General features: G+C 39.2%; 1 protein-coding gene across 2 annotated transcripts in view; it reads left to right on the top strand.

Annotated features, from left to right (window-relative positions):
- Positions 1-22,190, top strand: part of GAB2 (GRB2 associated binding protein 2) — a 241,185-nt gene that overhangs the window by 197,567 nt on the left and 21,428 nt on the right. For both annotated transcript variants that reach the window (XM_074216988.1, XM_074216989.1), the window contains one exon: positions 13,196-13,436. In XM_074216988.1, coding sequence (XP_074073089.1) covers positions 13,196-13,436 — 241 coding nt within the window. The remainder of the gene's footprint in view (positions 1-13,195; positions 13,437-22,190) is intronic.

Below are 22,190 nucleotides of genomic sequence, written 5' to 3'. Positions count from 1 at the left end.
AGGTTGGTTAAAAAGGAGCCCGTGGGTGGGGGAACTCAAATACTTGAGGAAAATAAACCTAGGTCAGATATTCCTTGACTTTATCTTTGATCTAGATGGCTCTAGCCTGGGATGCTTGACTTTTATCTTCCTAGCTCTAAAAGCTTTTCCAGCAAATACATTAAAAAAAAGGAACACATAAAGGGACTTTCACTGTGGAGACAGGAGGACCTGAGTTCAAATTCAGCCTGAGACCCTTAGTATCTGTGTTTCCCCAAGCAAGTTACTTAATCCTATTGGCTCCAAAAAGTCAGAATATAGAATGTTAGAAGCGGAAAGGGGGGCAACCAAGTGGTGCTGGATAGAGCACCAACCCTGGAATCAGAAGAACCTGGGCTCAAATTAAGCCTTAAACTCTTGATACTGTGTGACCTTAGGTAAGTCACTTAACCCCCATTGCCCCACAAAAATAAACAGACAAAAAAATGAAGTAGAAACATGTAATGGCATTGCTGGAAGAGACCCTAAAACAAGTGAAATAGCTCTCAAACCAGTGAACCTGTAATTGTAACCTATGTCTGATGATGTCGTAATCTTCTTTGAAAAAGGACAAACAACTCATGTGATCTTTGGCAACTAATACAAACTCTCTGGGCCTCAGTTTCTCTCTGAAATATGAGGGCAGTGGGCTAGATGGTCTCTGAGGATCTTATCTAGGGTCATCTCTAACCCAATCCTGGGATCCTATATCCAAACTAAAATTCCTGTGGCCCGGTGGCCTCATTTTATAGACAAAATGAAACTCAAGAAAGTTTGTCCAAGGTTATATTAAGTAGTCAGTGATGGAAACAAGCCTGGGTTTTATGTCTTCTGACTTCCAGACCAGGGCTCCTTTCAAACATTGATCCACTGACAGTTTAACTTAATTTTTAACAAGTTTTTCATTGTACTCTCCTCAGGTTTACTAGATAAAAATAATTCTTTATAATATTTTATGCTAATATAGGAGTTTTAACTCCTCAAAGAACTTTCACTTTCTAGTCATTGGAGTCTTGGCACATAGATGCATAATAACTGTTTGTTGATTGATTTGATCTCTATACACTCCCTGGGAGGTAGCCAGGGTACATATTATAATTCTCATTTTCCAACTGATCCCAGGGACCCGATTTGACCAAAGGAATAATTAGCTAACAGCCCAACTGAGACTGAACCCTAGGCCTCTCTTGACTTTGTTATGATTTAAGAGATCTTTTTTGGAGCACCTACTTTAGGTGAGCTTTTGGGCCCTGAAGCATAGAGAAATGGATTTCCAAATCCATTTCAGTTTATAGTTTATAGTTTTCTCTTTTCATTACTACAGCTTTATTATATAGTTTGTACAAGTATGAACAGCCCCCTTTTACAAAAGAAAAAATCAAGACTCAGAGAAAAATGACTTACCAAGATCAGTGTCAGAGCTGATGATTAAGGTACCAGTGCTTTTAACAATTCCAAAACCACTAATGTTCTAAGTTTGGTGACCTTAGGATTCTATTTCTAACTGATAGTCAATAAACATTTATTTTTTAAGCAAATACCCCACCCAAGTACTGTGCTAAGCATGTGGCTCTGATCTTGCAAGGACTGGTGAGATGAAGCCCTGAAGCTCAACAGGAACTCTGGGATAAGAGTTTCTCAGAGGACACTTTACTTTAAAACAGAAGTGTAGAAATTTCAGTCTTAGAAATATTCATAGTCAGGGATGCTAAATGGTTTAGAGTTCAATCCAAAAGATTCGAAAAGGGGATCCGGATCAAGAAGGACCAAAACATATCTAGCGCCTCATCAAGTCAGAGGTCAGAGATCAGGAGAGGTAAGGGCAAGAGTGATGGGATGACTACTGGCAAGGAGTGAGCTGTCATCAAACACTAGCATGGAAAGACTGCCTTCTAAGCATGGTTCTCCAAGGACTGAGTAATTATTTTGTCTGTGATAAGCAAGAGAACATTGTGTAAAAGCTTGGAATGTATGGCACTTCTGAGAAAGCATTAAAATAATTTCAGGCTATCCACATGGAAGGAAAATACCACTGCTTAGGCCAAAACCCACTTCTTAACTTCTCCTTCATCTCCTGATAACTGGCAATAACAGTAGGTCATTTTGACCTGGTTTGTTACAGTTTACAAAGGGCTGTGATAGCCCTTATCTCAGCAGGTTCATGAGCCAAGGAGATGTGGGTTCGAGTCTCACCTTTGACCACTTGCTGGTTGTGTGATTCCATGGAAGTCCTTTAACCTCTCTAGGTGTCTTTCTAAGACTCATACTTGTAGGCATAGAAAGTGCCAACCTGCATGGGGGGGTGGGGGGGCTTCCTCATCCAGGAAATTTGATGCTGATTAATTCATGGCTGCAATTTCCATCCCCATCACATTAGATAGTCACCCCAATGACTTCTATGACCTAATTATCCTCATTTTTCAGATGAAGAAGCCCTGCTTGCTTATGAAACTTCAAGCTCAAAAATCATACACTGCATATAGTGGCAGAGCTGAGACTTGAAATTTGGTCTCCTAAATCCCCAAGCATTTAGTTTGAGGGACAGATTCTTTGGGGCCTGGAGTGTGGCCTCCAGGAAACCTCAGAAGGTAGATCTTTGGTTGAATTTCTTGCCACTTCTCCAGCCTTTCCTTCTGCTCCCTTGTACAGTCAAGGACAAATGCTCTCTTAGATCCTCATCATCCCAGGTAAGACCTCTATCTTATTCCCCCCACCTCTGCTTCCTCTCATACTGTCTGAGAAGGGAGGAAAGAAATCTGTGGTCTTTGGTCAAACTAATATAAGAGCTGGGTTAGTGACCTGGAGAGAGTTCCAAGTTGGAAGCTTTCCCTTTAACCTAGTTTCTGACTTTGGACAAACCTGCCAGCCTCTCTAGACCTCTATTTTTCCTTCTATATAAATGATCATTTCTAATGTTCCTTTTAGGGTTTATATTCTGTCTTCTCACATTCAGTCAAGTCAACCAACATTTATTAAGTACCTACTATGTATCAGATATGCATAGGCAGCTAGGTGACACAGTGACACAGCTCTGGACCAGGAATAAGGAAGACCAGGGTCCAAATATGCTCTCAGTTCTAGATATGTAAGGCTGAGCATGATGATGTAGTTTTTTTTTTCAGATGTGTCTGACTCAGTGACCCTATTTGGTATTTTCTTGGCAAAGATACTGGAGTTATTTGTTATTTCTTTCTCCAGCTCATTTTACAGATGAGGAAACTGAGGCAAACAGGCTTAAGTGATTTGGCCAGCTTGACACAGCTAGTGAGTGTCTGAGGGCAGATTTGAATTCAAGAGGAGGAATTTTTCTGACTCTAGGTCAGGTATTCTATCCACTGAGTTACCTTGTTGCCCATGGGTAAGTTACTTAACCTAGGTTTGCCTCAATTTACTCAACTTTAAAGTAGGGGTAATTACAGTACCTATCTTCCTAGGTTGTTGTAATACTTGTAAAATGCTTAGCACCATACCTGGCTACATATAATAGTCACTATATAAAATGCTTTCTTCCTCCCTCCCTTCCTCCCTTAAGTGCTTAGTATTCAATGAAAAGCAAAAGACTATTTCTGCTTTCAAAGAACAACAGGATGCAACAATTATGTGTCAATAAACTATTTACAGGGTTAATTGGAGATCATTTCAAGAGGGAAGGTAATAACATTGAAGGGTACAGGAAAAGCTACTCAAACAAAGTGAGATTTGACCAGGGATTTGAAGGAAACCAGGAAATAAAGAAGGGAAAGCATTCCAGATTTGGGTGGACTGTCAATGAAAATTCCCAGTCCGGAGATGGAGGGTCTTGTGTTATCAGTAGCACCAAGGCCAGTGTCACTGGATCATAAAGTTTGAGAAGGGGGGAGTAAGTTATAAAAAGGCTAGAAAGGTAGGAAGGGACCAGCTTCCAAAATGGCTTTAAAAGCAAACAGAGGATCTCACATTTGATCCCAGAGGTGATAGGGAGCCTCTGGAGTTTGTTGAGTAGGAAGATCATTTTGATAGCAGAGTGGAATGTGGCCTGGAGGTGGGAGAAACTAGAGACTGGGAGATCATGAGTACCTACATTAGTCCAAGCATGGGGTAATTACTCAGGACTTTGCACCAAGGTGTTTTCAGTGTCAAGGGAAAAGGGAAGTCTACAAGAGAAGTTTCGAAGAAAGAGACAACTGGGCTTGGCAAACAGAATGGATTTGGGGGAGTGAGAGTGAAGAGTCAAAGGTGACATTTAAGTTGCAAGCCTTGGATGACTGGGAGGATAGTTGAGCCCTCAACAGTATTAGGAAAGTTGGGAAGAGGGAAAAATAGTAGGGAAAGATGAGTTCAGTTTTGGACATTTGAAATTTATGATGTATATGGGTTATGCAATTGCAAATGCCTAATAGGTGGTTAGAGATGGGAAGTTGGAAGAGAGATTAGGGATGGATAAATAGATCTGAGATTCATCAATATATAGAAGATAATTGAATCCAAGGGAGCTGATGAAATAACCAAGTGAAATTACATATAAGGAAAAGAAAAGAGGACCTAGGATAGACCCTGTGGAATGCCCACAGTTAGTGGGTGTGACCTGGATTAATGACCAGTAAAGGGAAATTGAGGAGTGGTCCATAAAGAGGAGAATTGGGAGAGATGGGTGAAAACATAGAGGAGAAGGTGGCTATTAATGGCATTAGGGGCATTCTTTAATGTAAGATTCACCTCCTAAACTCTTATTAATTTGCATTACCTTCTACCTCTCTTCATTCATTTAGACCTTCCCCTGGGCTGGAATATGGAATTACTCCCTCCTTATCTCTGCCTCTTGGATTTTTTTCTCTTTCCTCCAAATATCACCTTGGACATTCCTTCTTCCATTCCATCAGCCTTCCTGATTGCCTCTTCCTACCAGCTGTATCTTGTCTCTAATATTCCCATTGTTTTTTTAGTGTATTTGGGTTTGTCTGTCTTTTATCCTTGACATATTTCATCTTGTATTATACTTATCTTCACTCACAACATTTTTTCCTTAGATTGTAAACTCCTTGAGAGCAGGAAATGTTTTTAATCTTTGCATCATCAACATAGAGTATATAATACATCAGATAAATAAGATGCTCAATTCATTTTGATTAAATTGAATGAAATCATTTTAGGCCTCAATGGGACAGAAAATAGGAGTCCTTGAGAAAGATTCCCATCTTCTTTCAAATCCAAGGCAAGCCAGCCTTTCCTTGAATGTGGTGTGGAGGCTGGGAAGGGAATTTGGGGCCTGGTAGACCCAGAAGATCATTGTCTTTGAACCTCTTTATAAAATGAGGACGTTAGACTAAATGTTCTTTAAACTTATTTTTGGTTCTGACATTCTGCATGAGGTGACTTCCAGCTCCTACAAAAGGAAATTAAATATGCATTTATTGTATATTCCAGACACTTTACAAATATCTCACTTAGTCCTCACAACAACTCTGTTAGTTATTATCCCCATTTTACAGATGGGGAAACTGAGGCCAACAGATTAAATAACAACTATATTCACACAACTTGGAAGTAACTAAGGCCAGATTTGAATTTAGGTCTTCCTGTCATGAAAGGAAGGAAGGAATTTGGCTGGTTTATACATGTGTATGTCTTAAAATGACCCATTTGTACCTCACTACATATGAACTAGGCAATTTTTAGACGATTCAGGATGATTAGGAGTGTTACCTTTGGGCTCATCTTTTGAATACAATGAACATATCACTTTCAAATAGGGAACTAATTCTTTCTTTGCTAATTCTAACTCATTTTAATTTTTCAAAGCTAAATTGAATGGGGGTAGGGAGCGGGAGAACTAGGAGGGACAGGACAGAACCAAAGATGTCTCCAGGGTTTCAGAACTGGGAAACTGGGAGAGTGGTGAGGCTCTCAAAAGAAAGAGAATTTTGAAGGAGTGAAAATGATCATTTTTCTTAAATATGCTGCGTTTGAGATGGGAGAAACACAAATAGACTGTGTATCTTGCTTCACCCCACTGGGGATAAATATACCTCAGCATCTAATAAAGAGATCATTTCATTATCCCTTAAAAAAAAAAAAAGAAAGAAATACAAGTGGAAATGTCCAGGAGGGCTCCAGAAATGTGGAAATGGGATGCAAAAGAGAGACTGGGGCTATCCATACAGTGTGTTGAAGCAACCAAAGCTTAAAACTACACAGATTTTGGGAATACCCTTTATGGACTCAGCAGTCATAGGCATGGAGGTAATCATTGAGCCCTCAGGAGTAGTTCAAAGCACAAAGGAAGACAATGTAGAAAGAGAAGTAGAAGACCTAGGTCAAAGCCTTGAGGGGGGACACCCATGATCCATCAGAGATAGTAAAAGGTTGGAGAACATTCCAACAAAGCAGACTCTATTTTTTCTGAAGATAGGGGTCAGTCATAAAAATGTTCCCCACCCCCACCCCAGCACTCCCACAAAGAGCTGCCTCTCATCAGCTATTAGGGAGTTCATCTTGCAGTTACTAATGGAGTAACAGAGCTCAGAATCAGTCTCACTAATGCTCTTTCTGTATAGGTCACTGAGGAAAGTATGATGGGAATTTATTCTGAAAATCAATGCAATCATTGGTCAGAGAGGCTAAGTCTTCCCTCAGGGATCTGTAGACTCTTTCTGGAGGATGTGGGTCCAGCTACTGTACCCCCCATATGGTTAGATACACAGGAGAGTAATAAACCCAAGTTTTAAGAGTGTTTCAATCACTAGCAGTCCTGACTTGTGATATTAATAGTAATAACACATTTATTTAAAGATTTTTGTTGTTGTTTAGTTGTTTTAGTCATATCTGATTTTTTGCGATTCCATTTGGGTTTTCTATTTTCTTTTTCTTTTTTTTTTTAGGTTTTTCAAGGCAAATGGGGTTAAGTGGCTTGCAAGGCCACACAGCTAGGTGATTATTAAGTGTCTGAGGCCAGATTTGAAATCAGGTACTCCTGATTCCAGGGCCGGTGCTCTATCCACTGCACCACCTAGCTGCCTCCCATTTGGGTTTTCTAAGCAAAGACAATGGAGTGGTTTACCATTTACTTCTCCAGATTATTTTACAGGGGAGGAAACTGAGGGAAATGGGGTTAAGTGACTTGCCCAGGATCACAACAGCATAAATATCTGAGACTGGATTTTTTAACTCAGGAAGATGAGTCTTACTGACTCCAGGCCCAGCACACCATGCACTATGTCACTACCAAGATGCTGTTTTAAAATTTACAAAGAGCTTTCCCTGAAAGGTAGGCAAGAATTGTTAGCCCTGATTTACAGATAAGGACCCCGAGACTCAGAGTGGTTAAAGAACTTGCCTGTGAAGATATAACTAATAAATAAATAAATGGTAGCGTTGAGAATTAGAGTCAGGTCTTCTGGTGCCAAGTCCAACTGTGAGGACTATGGGAGTGTTTGGGTTCCACTAGAATGTGAAAGGAGAATTGTTAGCTTACATTACAAAGACTGGGCTCTGCCTGTATTGTTGTCTATGGTCAGGTACTGAGTTAAGATAAAAGATTTAGCCTCAGTCTCATCAAAAACTAATGAGACTGCCCTACCTAGTTCTAAGCTAAGGTAGGGTCTCTGACCTTCTCCTTTGCCCATGCTAAAGGAGTTAACTATTCTTACTTATTAGTATAATGAGCAGGGCAGGGTAAACCTGCCTATGGGGACCAATATATCTATTGGATTGTGACCCTAGCCAATGATTGGCACAAAGGGACAAGAACAAAACTTTCAAAGTACATAAAAGACCTACCATTTCTGAGATTCCTCCTGAGAGAGGTGTTCTTTTTAATTAAGATGTTTTAATGGGGCAGCTACAGGTGGCTCAGTGAATAGAGCACAGGTCCTGGACTCAGGAGGACCTGAGTTCAAATCTAACCTCAGACACTTAATTACTTAGCTGTGCGACCTTGGGCAAATCACTTAACACCCCCCCTCCACTGCCTTGTAAAAACGAACCCAAGGAAAAAAACCCACCAAAATAAATAATTAAATAAAATATTTCTAATAAATTCCAAATAAATGAAAAAAAAAAAGATGTCTTAATAAAAACCATTTTAATCACTCTGGACTAAGTACTCACTTAGCCATTTATAACACAACTATCCCACTACACTATTTTTCAAGCTAGTTCATCTTGAAGAAAGTGAAACAAATGTTATTTTTCCAAAAGTTATGGTGGATTTTGAGGAGTTTAACATGGCTGGACTTGAATCTTGACCTTGGAAGGGATTGTGAAGGCTGTCTTGTCCTGTTTCCCCATTCCACTGAATCCAAACTAGCCTTCCTAGACCTTTGGCCCTTGTACCTTAACTTTTCATATAATACATCAAACCCATAGCTACCATATCATTATGTCCTGTTAGTATTATTATGGGCTCCTCAATATTTTGCATAATCTAACAGTGAGGATACCACAGAGAGCAATGTCTTCTCAGTCAGCATAGATTAGCTGGGGAATCAATGATGTAACCATTCCAGAATTTTGGGATGCTTCCAGAGACATGACTCCTCTTCCTATTAACAACAATAATGATAAATTGTCCCTTGAAAATCAAATTTAAAATAATAAGCAAAATGATGACTGACTTATCCCAGGATTATTTCTTTCTATCCAAACACCATCAAAAACATGAGATAATAATAATTATCCTCAAATTTGTTAACCCAAAACTTTTGACAGAATAAGACAAATACAAGTATAGTGAAAATATTAAGAGCCAATTGATGTTCACATGGAAAACTGTTCTTACTTTCAAACATGCTCCCAACAACATAATGACAAAAATAATTGATAAAAATCTGACGTCTCTAGAGGAGACAGGTTTAATTAAACCCATTATTATTCTACCCAGCTATATATACATTATTATGACTTCAACTTCTAAGTGAAAGAGAATTATATGAAAACATTGATCACATGATGTCCATGGGTAACACCAATTTGTTTGAATCCACTGAAAAAATCATTAATCAGATTCTTAATCTTAATTTTTTTTATACCAAGGAAAGAGGCAGAAATCTTTGAGCTTGAATCCAAGAGATCAACTTGAACCACTGCATAAAGGAAATACTTGGGAATACCATGGTATTCCTCCAAGCAAAGCATATTGAAAATTAAACAGTGACAGTGAACATTGAGACTTTTTAGCATCCTGAAATTTAGAGCAATTAACACCTATGAATGCCAGTCTTTTTGATGTGATAAAATGGGCCACAACAGATTTGGAAAGTTTCCTAACAAAAACCTGTACAATATTAATAAAACACAGGGACCATCATCCTAAGGCAATTATGCAAAGTGACATTTATGCTCTTGGAGACATAAATAAATTTAATAAATAATAGGACACAAATATCAATGCATAGTTACTAAATAATATTTAATAATTTATAGGGGGCAGCTGGGTAGTATAGGGTAGTACTCTAGGTCTGGAGTTCAAATCCAAACTTAAGACACTTACTTGTGTGACCCTGGGCAAGTCATTTAACCCTGTTTGCCTCAGTTTTCTCATCTGTAAAAAAATAGGCTGGAGAAGGAAATGTCAAGCTACTCCAGTATCTTTGCCAAGAAAATCCCAAATTAGGGCAGCTAGGTAGCATAGAAGATAGAGCCCTGGATTCAGAAGAACCTGAGTTCAATTCCAACTTCAGGCACTTGACAGTTACTGGTTGAGTGACCTTGGGCAAATCGCATAACTCTTACTGTTTTACAAAAGAAAAAAAAAGAAAAAGAAACTTTGGAGATACATTAAATAGAATTTATATATGATAAAAATTAGTAGCACCTAAACTTCAGAAATACTTTCAGAACAAACAGAATCCAAAACCCTTCCCCAAAGCAGTGCAATAGTAAAAACATCAGGTATCGGGTGGCTAGGTGATGCAGTGGGTAGAGCTAGGTGGCTCAGTAGATAGAGTACTGGCCCTGGAGTCAGGAGTACCTGAGTTCAAATGTGGCCTCAGACACTTTATAATTACCTAGCTGTGTGGCCTTGGACAAGCCACTATAACCCCATTTGCCTTGCAAAAACTTAAAAAAAAAAGTCAGATATCTACATACCACTGTATTTGTCAAATATAACTACAAGTTGTTTAATTCCAAATATACCCTATGAAATAATTAAGTCTAAGAAACTGGAATCAAAAGTCCTGGGAAATATCCATGCAAATTCAACAAGCAATATTTTAACAAAAAAGCATCAGACAAATGGCTGCATCATGGAAATAAAAAAAAAAACTGAAGAGCTTATGATAATAGTTAGCATTTATTTGTATTGCACCTTAAGGTTTGCAAAGTGTTTTTATATGATATCTAATTATTTCTTTACAACATCTTGTGAGGCAGGTGTTATTATTTCCATCTTACAAATGAGGAAAACTGAGGTTTGACTTCGTCTGGGACACCCTACTAATAAAATGGCTTGGGCTGAAATCGAACCCAGGGCTTCCAGATTCTAAATCCAAAGCTTTATCTTCTATGCCATCTAGCTGCTAGTGATGGCAATTCAGATTATATCATGGACACTAGGAATAACAAAAGGTTTATCCTTAAGGATCACTTAGTTATCAATAAAGATTATGAAAAGAAAGAATAGAAACTAGAAGATCCAACTGCAAGTTGCCAAAATTTAGCAGAACACTTAGTAAGACACAAATCTGATAGCTAAAATTATTTATGAGAGGCTCTCTATCTTTCCTAAATTCTCTAAAGACAAATACAGATACAGATATTCAGAGCATACTAGTGAAATCAGCCAAACACTGCACCGGCATGGGAGCATTATGAAGAATAAATTGTCTGGACTGAATATTGATCTATAAAAATTTAAGGACAATGTTTTAAATAGAAGAAATCATTCAGGAACAGAATGAGGTATGCATCATCAATCTGCAGCTGATGCTGCCCCAATCTGAAAAAAAAAAAATGTGAACTTTTATTCAGTTTCCTTAATTTTTTCAATTGACAGGCATTTATTTTCTATCTCTCCTACTCAACCTTCTCCTAGGTCCCCTCCACCCAAATATATTTGGGAAAATAATAAACAAACAAATACATTCCCCCAGATCAAATATGCATAGTTAAAACAAATTCACACATCATGTCATCAAAAAAGTCAATTTCAAAAAAAAAGATAGTTTATCCAATCAGCCTCAGAATATAAATAAAAAGATTACTAATAAGATAGCAGTTTCTCCTAAAACCATTTCCATATAAAGGAGAAAAATAACAACTGATTTCATGTGGTACTCTTTAAGTATACATTATTTCAATGAAACTTCACAATTATCCTATGAGGTCAGATGAGGGAATATTTGCAAAGAGGTTAAATGGCTTCCCATGGCAACAGAACTAGCAAATTTCAAAAAGAATAGAATGTCTTTCTTTCAGTATTATCCCCTTTCCCAAGTCTCTCTCTCCCTTCTTCTCCCTTTACCTTTACCTCTCTTCTTCCTCCAACAGTCTCTCCCCTTCCCCATAGGTTAATTCATCTACACATATGAGATCACAAAGGGGGTGAGAAAATACATTGTATGTTCATAGATGCCCTCTGGAATGTGCCCCTTTCCCTAAGGACAGGGCTATAGATTCTGTGAATTTCTCTGCCATTTTTTTTATCTGTAAAATAGGTATGATATTATCCTTCTTGTTTCTCTTCCTCAGATTGTTGTAGGAAGGTGTTTCATAAACTGTAAAAGTCTTTACAAATATCAATTTTTTGCTGTTAATAATGATGATTTTTTCACCTGGTACCAAAATTTCTACCACCAATGCAGTAATCAGTGAAAAAAAAAAATGTCGTCTTTATAAAAAAAAAATTAAAATTAAGCACTTATTTTTCTTTCCCCTCGCTTTTTCCCAGTTGACCCAAAAAAAACCCCTCAAAATATACATAATCAAGCAAAACAAAATCCCATATTGGCTTTGTCCATGATTTTTTTGTTTCATTCTGCACCTTGAGTCCATCATCTGCATGCTTCATTATCAGGCCTCTTGGAATTATGGTTGGTTATTTATTACATTGATCTAGCTACTCAAGTCTTTCCACATTAAATCATGTCCTCATTATACTTCAGTACTGACTTTCAGTGCATCAGAGAACCTTGATGTGGGTACTCCCTTCACTCACCCAGATTACAACCCCATGGCTATGCTACTTCCTCTACCCTCTAAGGAAAATCCAGTGGTGATAACTTCTCTAGGCTGGTTCTTCAGTGTCAGACACCCAGTATATCACCAGAAGGGAGAAGCAGATGAGAGATGAATAAAGGTAGATTCAAGCTTTGTAACAATTAGAGCTGGCCTAAAGTGGAATCTACTGACATTGGGAAAATAAAGACTTTCCCATCCACTGATGATGTTGAAGCTGTGTCATGTCAGCAGAGAGCAGAGTTCAAATTCTGGTTTCTGACATTAGTTCTGTGACTGTGGTGGTCAAGTCACTTCAATTCTCTGGAATTTAGGCTCTTCATCTGTGAATTGATAATAATTATTTTCCATCTATTTATATAGCTATTTATCTCTTTATTTTTTCATTTGTGTATTTGTAAATATGTATGTATGTGTATGTAAATGTATGTATGTGTGTTTGTATCTGGGACAGCTAGATGACTCAGATAATAGAATGGTGGACCTGAAATCAAGAAGAACCAGGTTTAAATCCAACCTCAGATACCAGCTGTATGAGACCTTTAGACAAGTTATTTAACCTCTGTTTGCCTTAATTCACTAGAAAAGGAAAAGGCACTGTTTTTACCTAGAAAACCCCATGGACAGCATGGACCAATGAAGAATCTATCACAACTGGAAAATATATAAGTATCTAGTTATTTATTCATCCATTTGTCTGTGTCTATCACCAGGCCCTACTCCACTGAATTTATATACACTGCATCAACCCTGAGACTCATGCTTTCTAGGGTACATACAAAGAACTTGATAATGTTTTTTTGACCAACTTTCCCCCCAAGCTTGTAATAAGCAAAGTGGTTTTATAAAGCCTAAGGGAATTTAGAAATGAGACTTGCTATTGATATGCTCCAGGTTAGAGCACTCATTCCAGCATCTCAAAAAGACATTTGTGATTTGGTCAAATTGGACTGAATCTGTTAATATGCTTGCATAGAAACAAATATACACATATATTTGAATTTGTATTTTTCCTCTTACACAGATTCTCTGAGAAATCTCCCCTCTGTTGGTCATGGCCCTCGTTCCTCCCCTGCTGAACTCAACAGTTCCAACCCACACCTGCTTCGAGAGCGCAAAACCTCAGCCCCCTCGCACTCCAGCCAGCCAACCTTGTTCACCTTTGAAGCCCCAGCAAACCATACACAGACCACTTTGTCTACCAGCGCCCCCCAGGACTATCTCTTCCTACACCAGTGCATAAGCCGAAGAGCAGAGAACACAAGGTAAGTAGAAGTTGGGAGGAGGGAAGGCTCAGAGAGCCCTGGCAGAGTTAGGTTTCCTGTTTCAGATTCAGAGACACGCACATGGATATTGAACTTACTGCCCACTGTAATCCCCAGATCTTTTTCAGAGCAGTGTTGTTTGAAAAAAAGACGATACCTTGATTTGTTCTCATGAGGTTGTTTCCCAACCCAAGCGTAAGATTTTGCATCCATCCCTGTTTTTTTGTTGACTATTTATTTGTATTATTAATACTGGAAATAGCATGATATATAATGGAAAGCAGAGTGGATATAGAAGTTAGGAGAAGTAGGTTCAAATTGTTCATCTTTGATACATTCAGGGCTTCTTACATGTTCTGGGTTCAATGTTTTTGGAAAATAAGACAACTCCAAAGAATTAAGTTCACAAAGATCCCTTAAGAATAGCTAGGAGAACTTGGGCTAGTCACTTAATTTCTCTGATTCTCACTTTCTTCTTTTGTAAAAAGAGGATCTAGAGATAATTTTTTTTGCAAGGCAAATGGGGTTAAGTGGCTTGCCCAAGGCTACGCAGCTAGGTAATTATTAAGTGTCTGAGACCGGATTTGAACCCAGGTACTCCTGACTCCAGGGCCGGTGCTTTACCCACTGCGCCACCTAGCCACCCCATTATAGATAATTTTTAAAGATTCCTTCTTGCTTGAAACCCTGTGATCTTATGACTATTCTTGGGAGGAAATAAGATAAGAGGGATGCTTCAAGTTGAGGTTCAATGTTCATCTAAGGGCAGTAGTAACAGACTAAGTGTGAATTTGGCAGCATTTCACACATACTAGACATCTCTAGGGGCACAGTGGTATATACTCAGTAAACACTTATTTAATTGGATAGCCTGGAAACATCTCATGGAAAGACTAGTGGGTAAAAAGGATGATCAATTGTTTAGTCGTTCTACTTCTGGTTTTATCCCTGCTTATCTTTTTTTACTTCTCATATATCCACACACGCCTGGAATGCCCTTCCCTTTTTGCCCACACCTCCAGACTCTCTCTTTTGAGGTCTCTTCTGTCTTTCAAGCTCTAGCGCCATTTTCCCATCATCACTATGACAATTTCTCTCAGGGTGGTCTCCCTCCTTAGATTTCCCAGAGAGCTTTACCAAGAACTTTACTCTTTCCATCTAGGTAGATAGTCAGGAAGACCTAAGTTCAAATTTGGTCTCAGAGACTTGGTGTAGTAGTTAGTCTTTATTTCCTGGATAGAGCCCTGGGTCATGGATTTAGGAAGACTTAAGTTCAAATGCGACCTTGGACACTTATAATCTTTGTGACCAGGCCAAATTTGTCAGGAGAGACGGGGAGAGAGAGAGAGAGAGAGAGAGAGAGAGAGAGAGAGAGAGAGAGAGAGAGAGAGAGAGAGAGAGAGAGATTGAGATTATACCTACTTCACAGGGTTGGGAGAAGCAAATCCTTAGCACAAACCAGACCTTTTTATTTTAGTTATTTGAGTACTTGTCATTTCCTTAGTCCACGTCCCATTTCATTTTGTGTTCAGGATCTTGGACTTAATAAAGGTCTGTGGAATTTAGTTGAAGTGTCTCCTTCAGTTGAAGAGCCCTTTGTGGCACAAGATCTGGTGTCTTCATTAATGAATTTGCTAACACGTGTCCAAGTAATCATGAAATGTGAAGCCCACATTTCAAATAGATGAGTAAATTCCCAGCTTGATACCTGATTGTAAAGGAGGAGGTTTAGCTCTTCAATGTTGCTTGGAAAAAGGCATCATCTGCCAATCTTTAGGGTAAGCCATTGTCTCCAGAAGGTCCTTTCATTTGCTAGGTAGACTCACACAGACTTGAACTGATCAAGTTGGATAGGACCTTCAAACAGGGTCATATAATGCTAGAATTGGGAGGGGCCCTAGAATATAGAACCCTAGAACTGGAAGATCTAGAACATAGAACATTGACTAATGACATTTACTAGCATACTCAGATTTTGGAGGAAGAAACCGAGGCAGTCCCTAGAGAAGTGTGTTTCCCAAGGTCACACAGTTTTTGGTAGGCGAGACAAGAAACATTACAGCATCAACTGAGATCAGCTTCCTGGGAGGAAGGGCAGAGTACCAGAAAGTTTTTAAGGAGAAAAGGCCCAATAATTAGGAAAGGTGGGGCACCTGAAGTAGACAGGCCTTGTTTTGAATGTGAGAACTTTAGGCAGTCCTGGGAAAGAGGATCTGGTGGAATTAAAGGGAGAAATAGGGGCTCTGGAGAAATATTTCTATATTACTTCACTGTTTTATTGCCTCCTGCCAGCCTTGCCTGCAAAAGGCATCCAGGAAACTCCACATTATTGAGAAGTTGATTTTGGATTTTGGATTTTCCAGGCTGTTTCTATTGCCCTGAACTTAGAGGTAGGAAAGGCAATTAAGACTTTTGCAAAACTTTCCTTGGATGCCCCAGAGGCAAGAGCTGATGGGAACAGGAGATTGCTCGGGAGGGACCGGGAACCGATGCCTCCCAGCCTGGGTGGAACTCGGAACTTGTGGCTCTCTGGGGGATCGTTCCCCAGGCAGGGGCCAGACACCTGTCTCATTTGGCTGGGGTTCCAGCTTTCATGATGTTGGGACCTTGTTTCTCTCTGCCATCTTGTGGCTACATTCACAAACTGCATCTGGTCTATAATTGTTTTTAAAGGCTTCAAATATAGAATCATTTATACAGTAGTACTTTTAGGATAACAAAGTAATTTAGCGACGTCCCCTCTTTTGATAACCACAGCATCAGGTAGGTAGATACCACAGGTATTAGTCAATGAATCATGATACCATTGTATACGAGCTGCAAGGGTCCATGGAAATCATTTTACCAATGAGAAGACTTAGCACCCAGAAAAGGGAGGTCATTGTCCATGACCATACAGCTTAAGAAACAAACACCCAAATTAGAACTGGAACCCAAGCCTCTTGACTGCAGGTCCAGTACCCTTTCCATTGAATTAGGCTGACTCTTGGGTTAATCTCCCACTAGAAGCTAATAGGACAAATGGCATATATATAACTCAAGGTATAGCACAGGTGGGAACTGTTAGATTTTCCAAGGTAATGGAGAAATACTTATTCACCATAGTGGAAAAGGTGACTCCTAAAGAAGACATTTTCTCTCCCCCCCCCACTTTTTATATTTATCATACTTTATTTTGTATGTTTTAACTGTCTTTTATTTTTATATCTCATCATATTTATATATATTTATATATTTATATATTTATATTGAATTTCCTAGTTATGTCTTCCCATACTCTTCCATCCCAGAGAGCAATCTCTTATAAAAAGAAAAAAAAAAGTTTAACAAATCTAAGGAACACATTGTCTACCAACCTTGACATTTTGGTGAAGAACAGATAGAGAAATGTCTAATAATTAAAAAGTGACACAGTCCTTGGACTGGACAGAAGCCAGCAATAAAATTCATGGCCTTGATTGTCTATAGGTAACCAGGTGAACTTGAGAGCAAAACCCCAGAAGGCAAATTTGACCTTATGAGACTTGATGATAGGAGAGCCCGGAGTGATGCTGATGAAGGTTCTCCTTAGACAAAAGAAATAGAAGAGGAAGTTGAGGATGGAGAATAATGGCATTGCATTTATCCTTGAATCAGATAGAAGTATGATGAAGCTCCTTGAGCATAAATGAAGGAAGAAACAAAGTGAAGTGTCATGAAGAATGTTATGAAAATATACTATCAGAGGGAAGAAGGAAATAAATGAGTTCAAGAAATAGACCACAAGCCCTTGACAGAGGTCTGATATAGGACATCAATTATATGAACATTTTCTAAAGTGTTCCCTCTTTCTAACAAAAAGCAGAGTAGCTAATAAACTCCTTTATCTTAATGTTTTCTTCTTCCTATGACAACAACAATACTAGGGTCATTGCCATCTCATTCCCAACTCATAGGAAAGGTCTCCCAGGGATACGTAGTTAATCTCAGTTCAAGGTTCTTTGGGTCTTCCGGAGGTATTTAATGAAATGATAGTGAGTCAACAAGCAGTGATGACCTACTTTGTGGGGACAAAAAAAAAAGCAAAGACAGTCCTTGCCTTCAAGAAGCTCACAAGCTAATAGAGGAGACAACATGCTAACAACTATGGTCAAAAATATCAGGGCAGCTAGGTGGCACAGTGGATAGAGCCTCGGCTCTGGAGTCAGGAGGATCTGAGTTCAAATTTGCCCTCAGACAAGTAATAATTATCTTGACCTTGGGCAAGTCATTTAACCCCATTGCCTTTGGAAAACAAAAACAAAACAAAAAGATCTATTTCAGGATAAATTGGAAATGATCTAGGAGGATGGCTGTAAGATCTGGAAAAGGACTAGATAAGAGGGAGATAAGAGGGAAGAAGTAAGATAAAGCTGGGAGGGGTAGGGGACCCCCTTGCCTAGGGGACTAATAAAAAGCTTACTCTCTAGTTCTCCTTTCTCACTCTCTATTGAGATTTCTTATCTCTTCTGGTGGAGATTTGGAATCTCCATTACCAAATTCTTTACTATAAGAATTCATTTACTCCCAACTAGCTAAGACACCTAAGTTTAGCCTTTCCTTTGGACTCCTTTGCATTTTGGGGACTTAGATACCTTGGCCAGAGATCTCTCCCTGGTTTATGATGAACATTCCATTCACTTCTAAAGGCTAAACTATAACTCATATAAAGGTTATTAGCTCTGGGTTGAGAGTGCTCTAGTTTTCCAACTCTATTCTCCCTACAGCAGTGAGTGGATGGGGTCATTGTCTTCTGTCTGCTTAATAGTAATCCTAATTTTTTGAGCTTTACTCTAGGAATGACTTTGAAAAACTCGTCTAAAAATACAGTATTCTGAAATTGAGTTTCACTAATTAGAAGGAAGGAGAATCCATAATAGAGGAAGAAAGAAAATCCAGGCATAGTCAGTCTGTCATGTACCCTAGATTTTGAGATAGTAAAATGAGACTTAAGATCTCTTATCCTAAAAATTAAATGAGAAAAGGAAATCCAGAGAAAGGAAGCTCTTGGGAATCCAGTTTTGAAGATACAAATGAAACTGATCTAACAAGGAAAGGGGAGAAGTTGTCTAAAGAAAAAAATGATGGTACATTAGCAATTCACTGAGCAGCTTAGATTTTTAATAGAGGTTTTTAATAAATAATAGGTTTTTAATAGAAACCAAGACAAGTAATGGAGATTGAATATAAAAGTAAGGAGTAATTCTGTTTGAGATTGTGTTTCTCTAAGATAAGGGAGCACCTAGCTCCTTGCCCTTGATGAGTTCAAGTCATCTGGCTAGATTCACTACTTCCCTAACTATTAAATGAAGTCAGGTGTGATTGTTAGGATACTCTCAGTGATCCTTGGAAAAGTTTGAAGAGTGGGAGACATGCCCCAGGACTAGAGAAGGGCAAATATCTAGATTTTGAAGTAGAAGATGATGATGATGATGCCTGCCAAAAGCAGTGCTCATCCAGAAAAGAGAGCTGTGCCCACAGAAAGTCAGCACATATTCAACTGGGACGTTTGAGCAATTCAGTTCCTTTGATGAAAGGGATAATTAAGAAAATGCTATAGAGTTTCCTAGATCTTGAACACAAATGGAGGGATGTGGACTAGGCAGTGATTCCAACTTGATTTGGAACTGACTGAATGATTAGACCCAGAAAATACTGGTTTGTTTTCATTTTATAAAGTTTCTAGTACTGTGAGTGTCCCAGGGATGGCTCCTTGTCCTCTGTGACCTGATATTTTTATCAGTGACTTGGATAAAGGCATTGACATTAAACCTATTAAATTTGTAGGTGACTGAAAATAAAAGTGAAAAGAAGGCACATGGATGACAAAAGAATCCCAATTCCAAAAGATTTTGACACACTTAAATATGAGGCTAAATCTGTTAAGAAGAAATTTACCTTATTAATATTTTTCACTGGAAGTTCCCTGCTGAAATGATGGGACCAAACAAATAAAGTACCAAAAATAGATAGATGAATGGATGGATGAATGGATGGATGAAAAGGCAATTCTTAGAATTTTGTTCAAAACATCTGTTTCACAAGTACAGAATTGAGTAGGTGTAGCTAGAGAGTAGTTTTGTTTGAAAAAGATCCGGCATTTTTCATGAGTTACAGTCTCAGGATGAGCCAACAGAATGATGTGACATCCAAAAAATGAATATCTATAGATCTACATCAAGCAATATAATCATCCAAGACCATCTTCAAAGGACTTGCAGGGCATTGTGTTCAATTTAGGATGCCATATTTAAGGAAAGACATTTACAAACATCCAGAGAACAGGAAGTGGTAAAGGATTTGGGTATCCCACTACATGGGAATCAGCTGAATAGCCTGGGGTTATCTAGGCTAGAAAAAAAGGATACTGAGAGGGTGGGGCATGGGAGCTGCCTTCAAGTATTTGAAAGGCTGTCACATGGAAAAAAAATTAAGTCTTCTGCTCAGCCCCTGAAGGCAAAACTAGGAGGAGTGGATGGAAGTTACAAGAAGGCATATTTTACATCATTATAAGAAAAAAATCTGACATGGGGCTGGGCAGTTAGGAGGCTCTGTAGTTAGAGCATCCAGGAATGGAATAGGAAAGACCTGAGTTCAAATTTGACCTCGGAGCCTTAATAGATGTCTGATCCTAGGTAGGGACCCCAGGTCACTTAACCTCTGTTGCCTCAGTTTCCTCATTTGTGAAATGAACCTTCCAAGTTTGTTGCATGATATAATAATCAATTGTAAGGCATATGACACAGTCTCTGGCAATAGAAAATGCTACATAAATGTTAACTATTATTATTATAGCTACCTGTCCTTCCCTGTCTTTATCAAGCTATTTGATTGTGGACCCAGGTCAATGCTAGGAGAGCTCTCTTAAGATTAGAAGGACTGAGACCCTTGTTCTCATACTCCGTAATAAGAGGATGCTAAAAGTTATAAGTTATATTGGAATTCTGACAGGAGAGTAAAAGGTATGCCATGTACAATTATACCTCAAGTCAGAAAAACAGGTAGCTTATTTTGACATTGAAGAAAAACTCAACAAAGAATCATAGTGTTCCTTAACAGAAACATTTAAACAAGATCAACTCATTTCTAACTACTATTACAGTCTGTCAGGAGGCTGATAGTCAAGCCTCATCAGGACTTAAGACAGTTGGAAAGGCTTTTAATTAGCCATTTTACATTTAGCCTTCTTTGGCACCATCTGGATGAAACAGCCAAGCTGGAGCCATCTTCTTTTCAGAAGCTTTTCCCTCTGATGTAGATCCTTCACCACCAGCCCACCCCTGCTTCAAGTGTAACCACAATGACTCCAGAGACCACAGCTACCACTTACTAGCCTCCAGACTTTTCAAGCTCATAAAGATCCCCCTACTCAAGAAAGCAATCATAGCAGGGAGGGGAGCTACCAGGGACCTGGGCATCAGCTCACCTAGTCATGGCCCCTTGGTACTAACTGTACTAATCAGGGTTTACCAGGACACCTGGTAACAGATAACAGGTAACATTACCCATGTTTCCTTCTCATCATTAAAGCTGCATCTCCCCCCCATTAGCTACAGCTAAGCCCTGCTGCTGACACAGGGTGAGGATGATGAGCAAGGGACCACTAAGAGTCTAATATACCTTATTCAGTGGGCAAGTTCACTCAGCAATGGGTCACAGGAGAATCAGATAAAAAGGGCTGCAAGTCCTTCATACAACCTACAGGGCAGCAAATGTGAGCATGCTCCCCAACCCTGCTACATCAACAGTGAAAGTTCCAAGAGTGAGATGAGTTGACTTTGGGAGGTAGTGAGTTTCCCATGATGTTAAGTTCTCAGACTAAGTCTGGGTGATTAGTGAGTTGTCAGAGTTGGGTTTTTTTGGGGGGTTTTTTTGGAGATTAAAACCTACTTGTTCAGGTAGGACCAGGTTCAGTGAGTCCCAAGATTCACTCTCAGGTCTCAGAATCATTTTAAACCTTACCTTTACATCAAGAGTCATGAGAGTTAGAACTTGAAGAGGTCTTAGACATCATCCTGCCTCCCCTGTTCACTGACCCTCAGAGACTCAATGAGGTGATGACTCTATAAGGAGTCAGTAGCAGAGTTGGTATAAAACAGGACTAGGTGGTGATCCTCCCTCCATCTCTGTTCTGGGTTGGGCTGGGGAATAAACCCAGGCTCCTCTCTACCCCTAGTGCCTGGGCCAAACAATAGGGATTTGTCTAAGTGCTAGCCTAAATGACTCCAGATTTTCTGCTATCCCTCAATATGGTCAGGTATAATGGTGAGCTGCCCTGGCCAGCACAGGCCTGAAGTAGTTTGTCCACTTTTCTCTTCCTATTCTTTTTGCTTCTTATCACCATCCATCTCCTCCTTCCATCCTTATCTGGCCTCTTTACCTTCCCTCTATTCTTTGTTTCCCATCCCCCTCCTCTCTGGTCATCCTCCTTGGCCCCTTCCCATAGGTCACTAGAATTAGGGGTAGAGAAGAGTTTTGGAAATGATGAGGCCTTATCTGAAGGCTGTTGAAGGGAGGCTACCTCAGGAGATTTGCCTCCTTTCTGTTCATGAAGATAATGAGATATTTCACTAGAGTTGAGAGAGAAATTTTACTTAATTCATGGCAACAAGAAGGATCATAGAACTCTCTCTACTCCACTGCCATATTGGTTTAAAGGTCAATGGAGAACATGGTCCCCACCCTCTTAGATTTGGGAAATGGGGAACCAAGGATAAGAAGATAGTTGACATAGAA

The sequence above is a fragment of the Macrotis lagotis genome, chromosome 1 (genome assembly GCF_037893015.1).
Source record: "Macrotis lagotis isolate mMagLag1 chromosome 1, bilby.v1.9.chrom.fasta, whole genome shotgun sequence".
Classification (NCBI taxonomy): Eukaryota; Metazoa; Chordata; class Mammalia; order Peramelemorphia; family Peramelidae; genus Macrotis; species Macrotis lagotis.
This window is presented reverse-complemented; position numbering and strand designations above follow the sequence as displayed.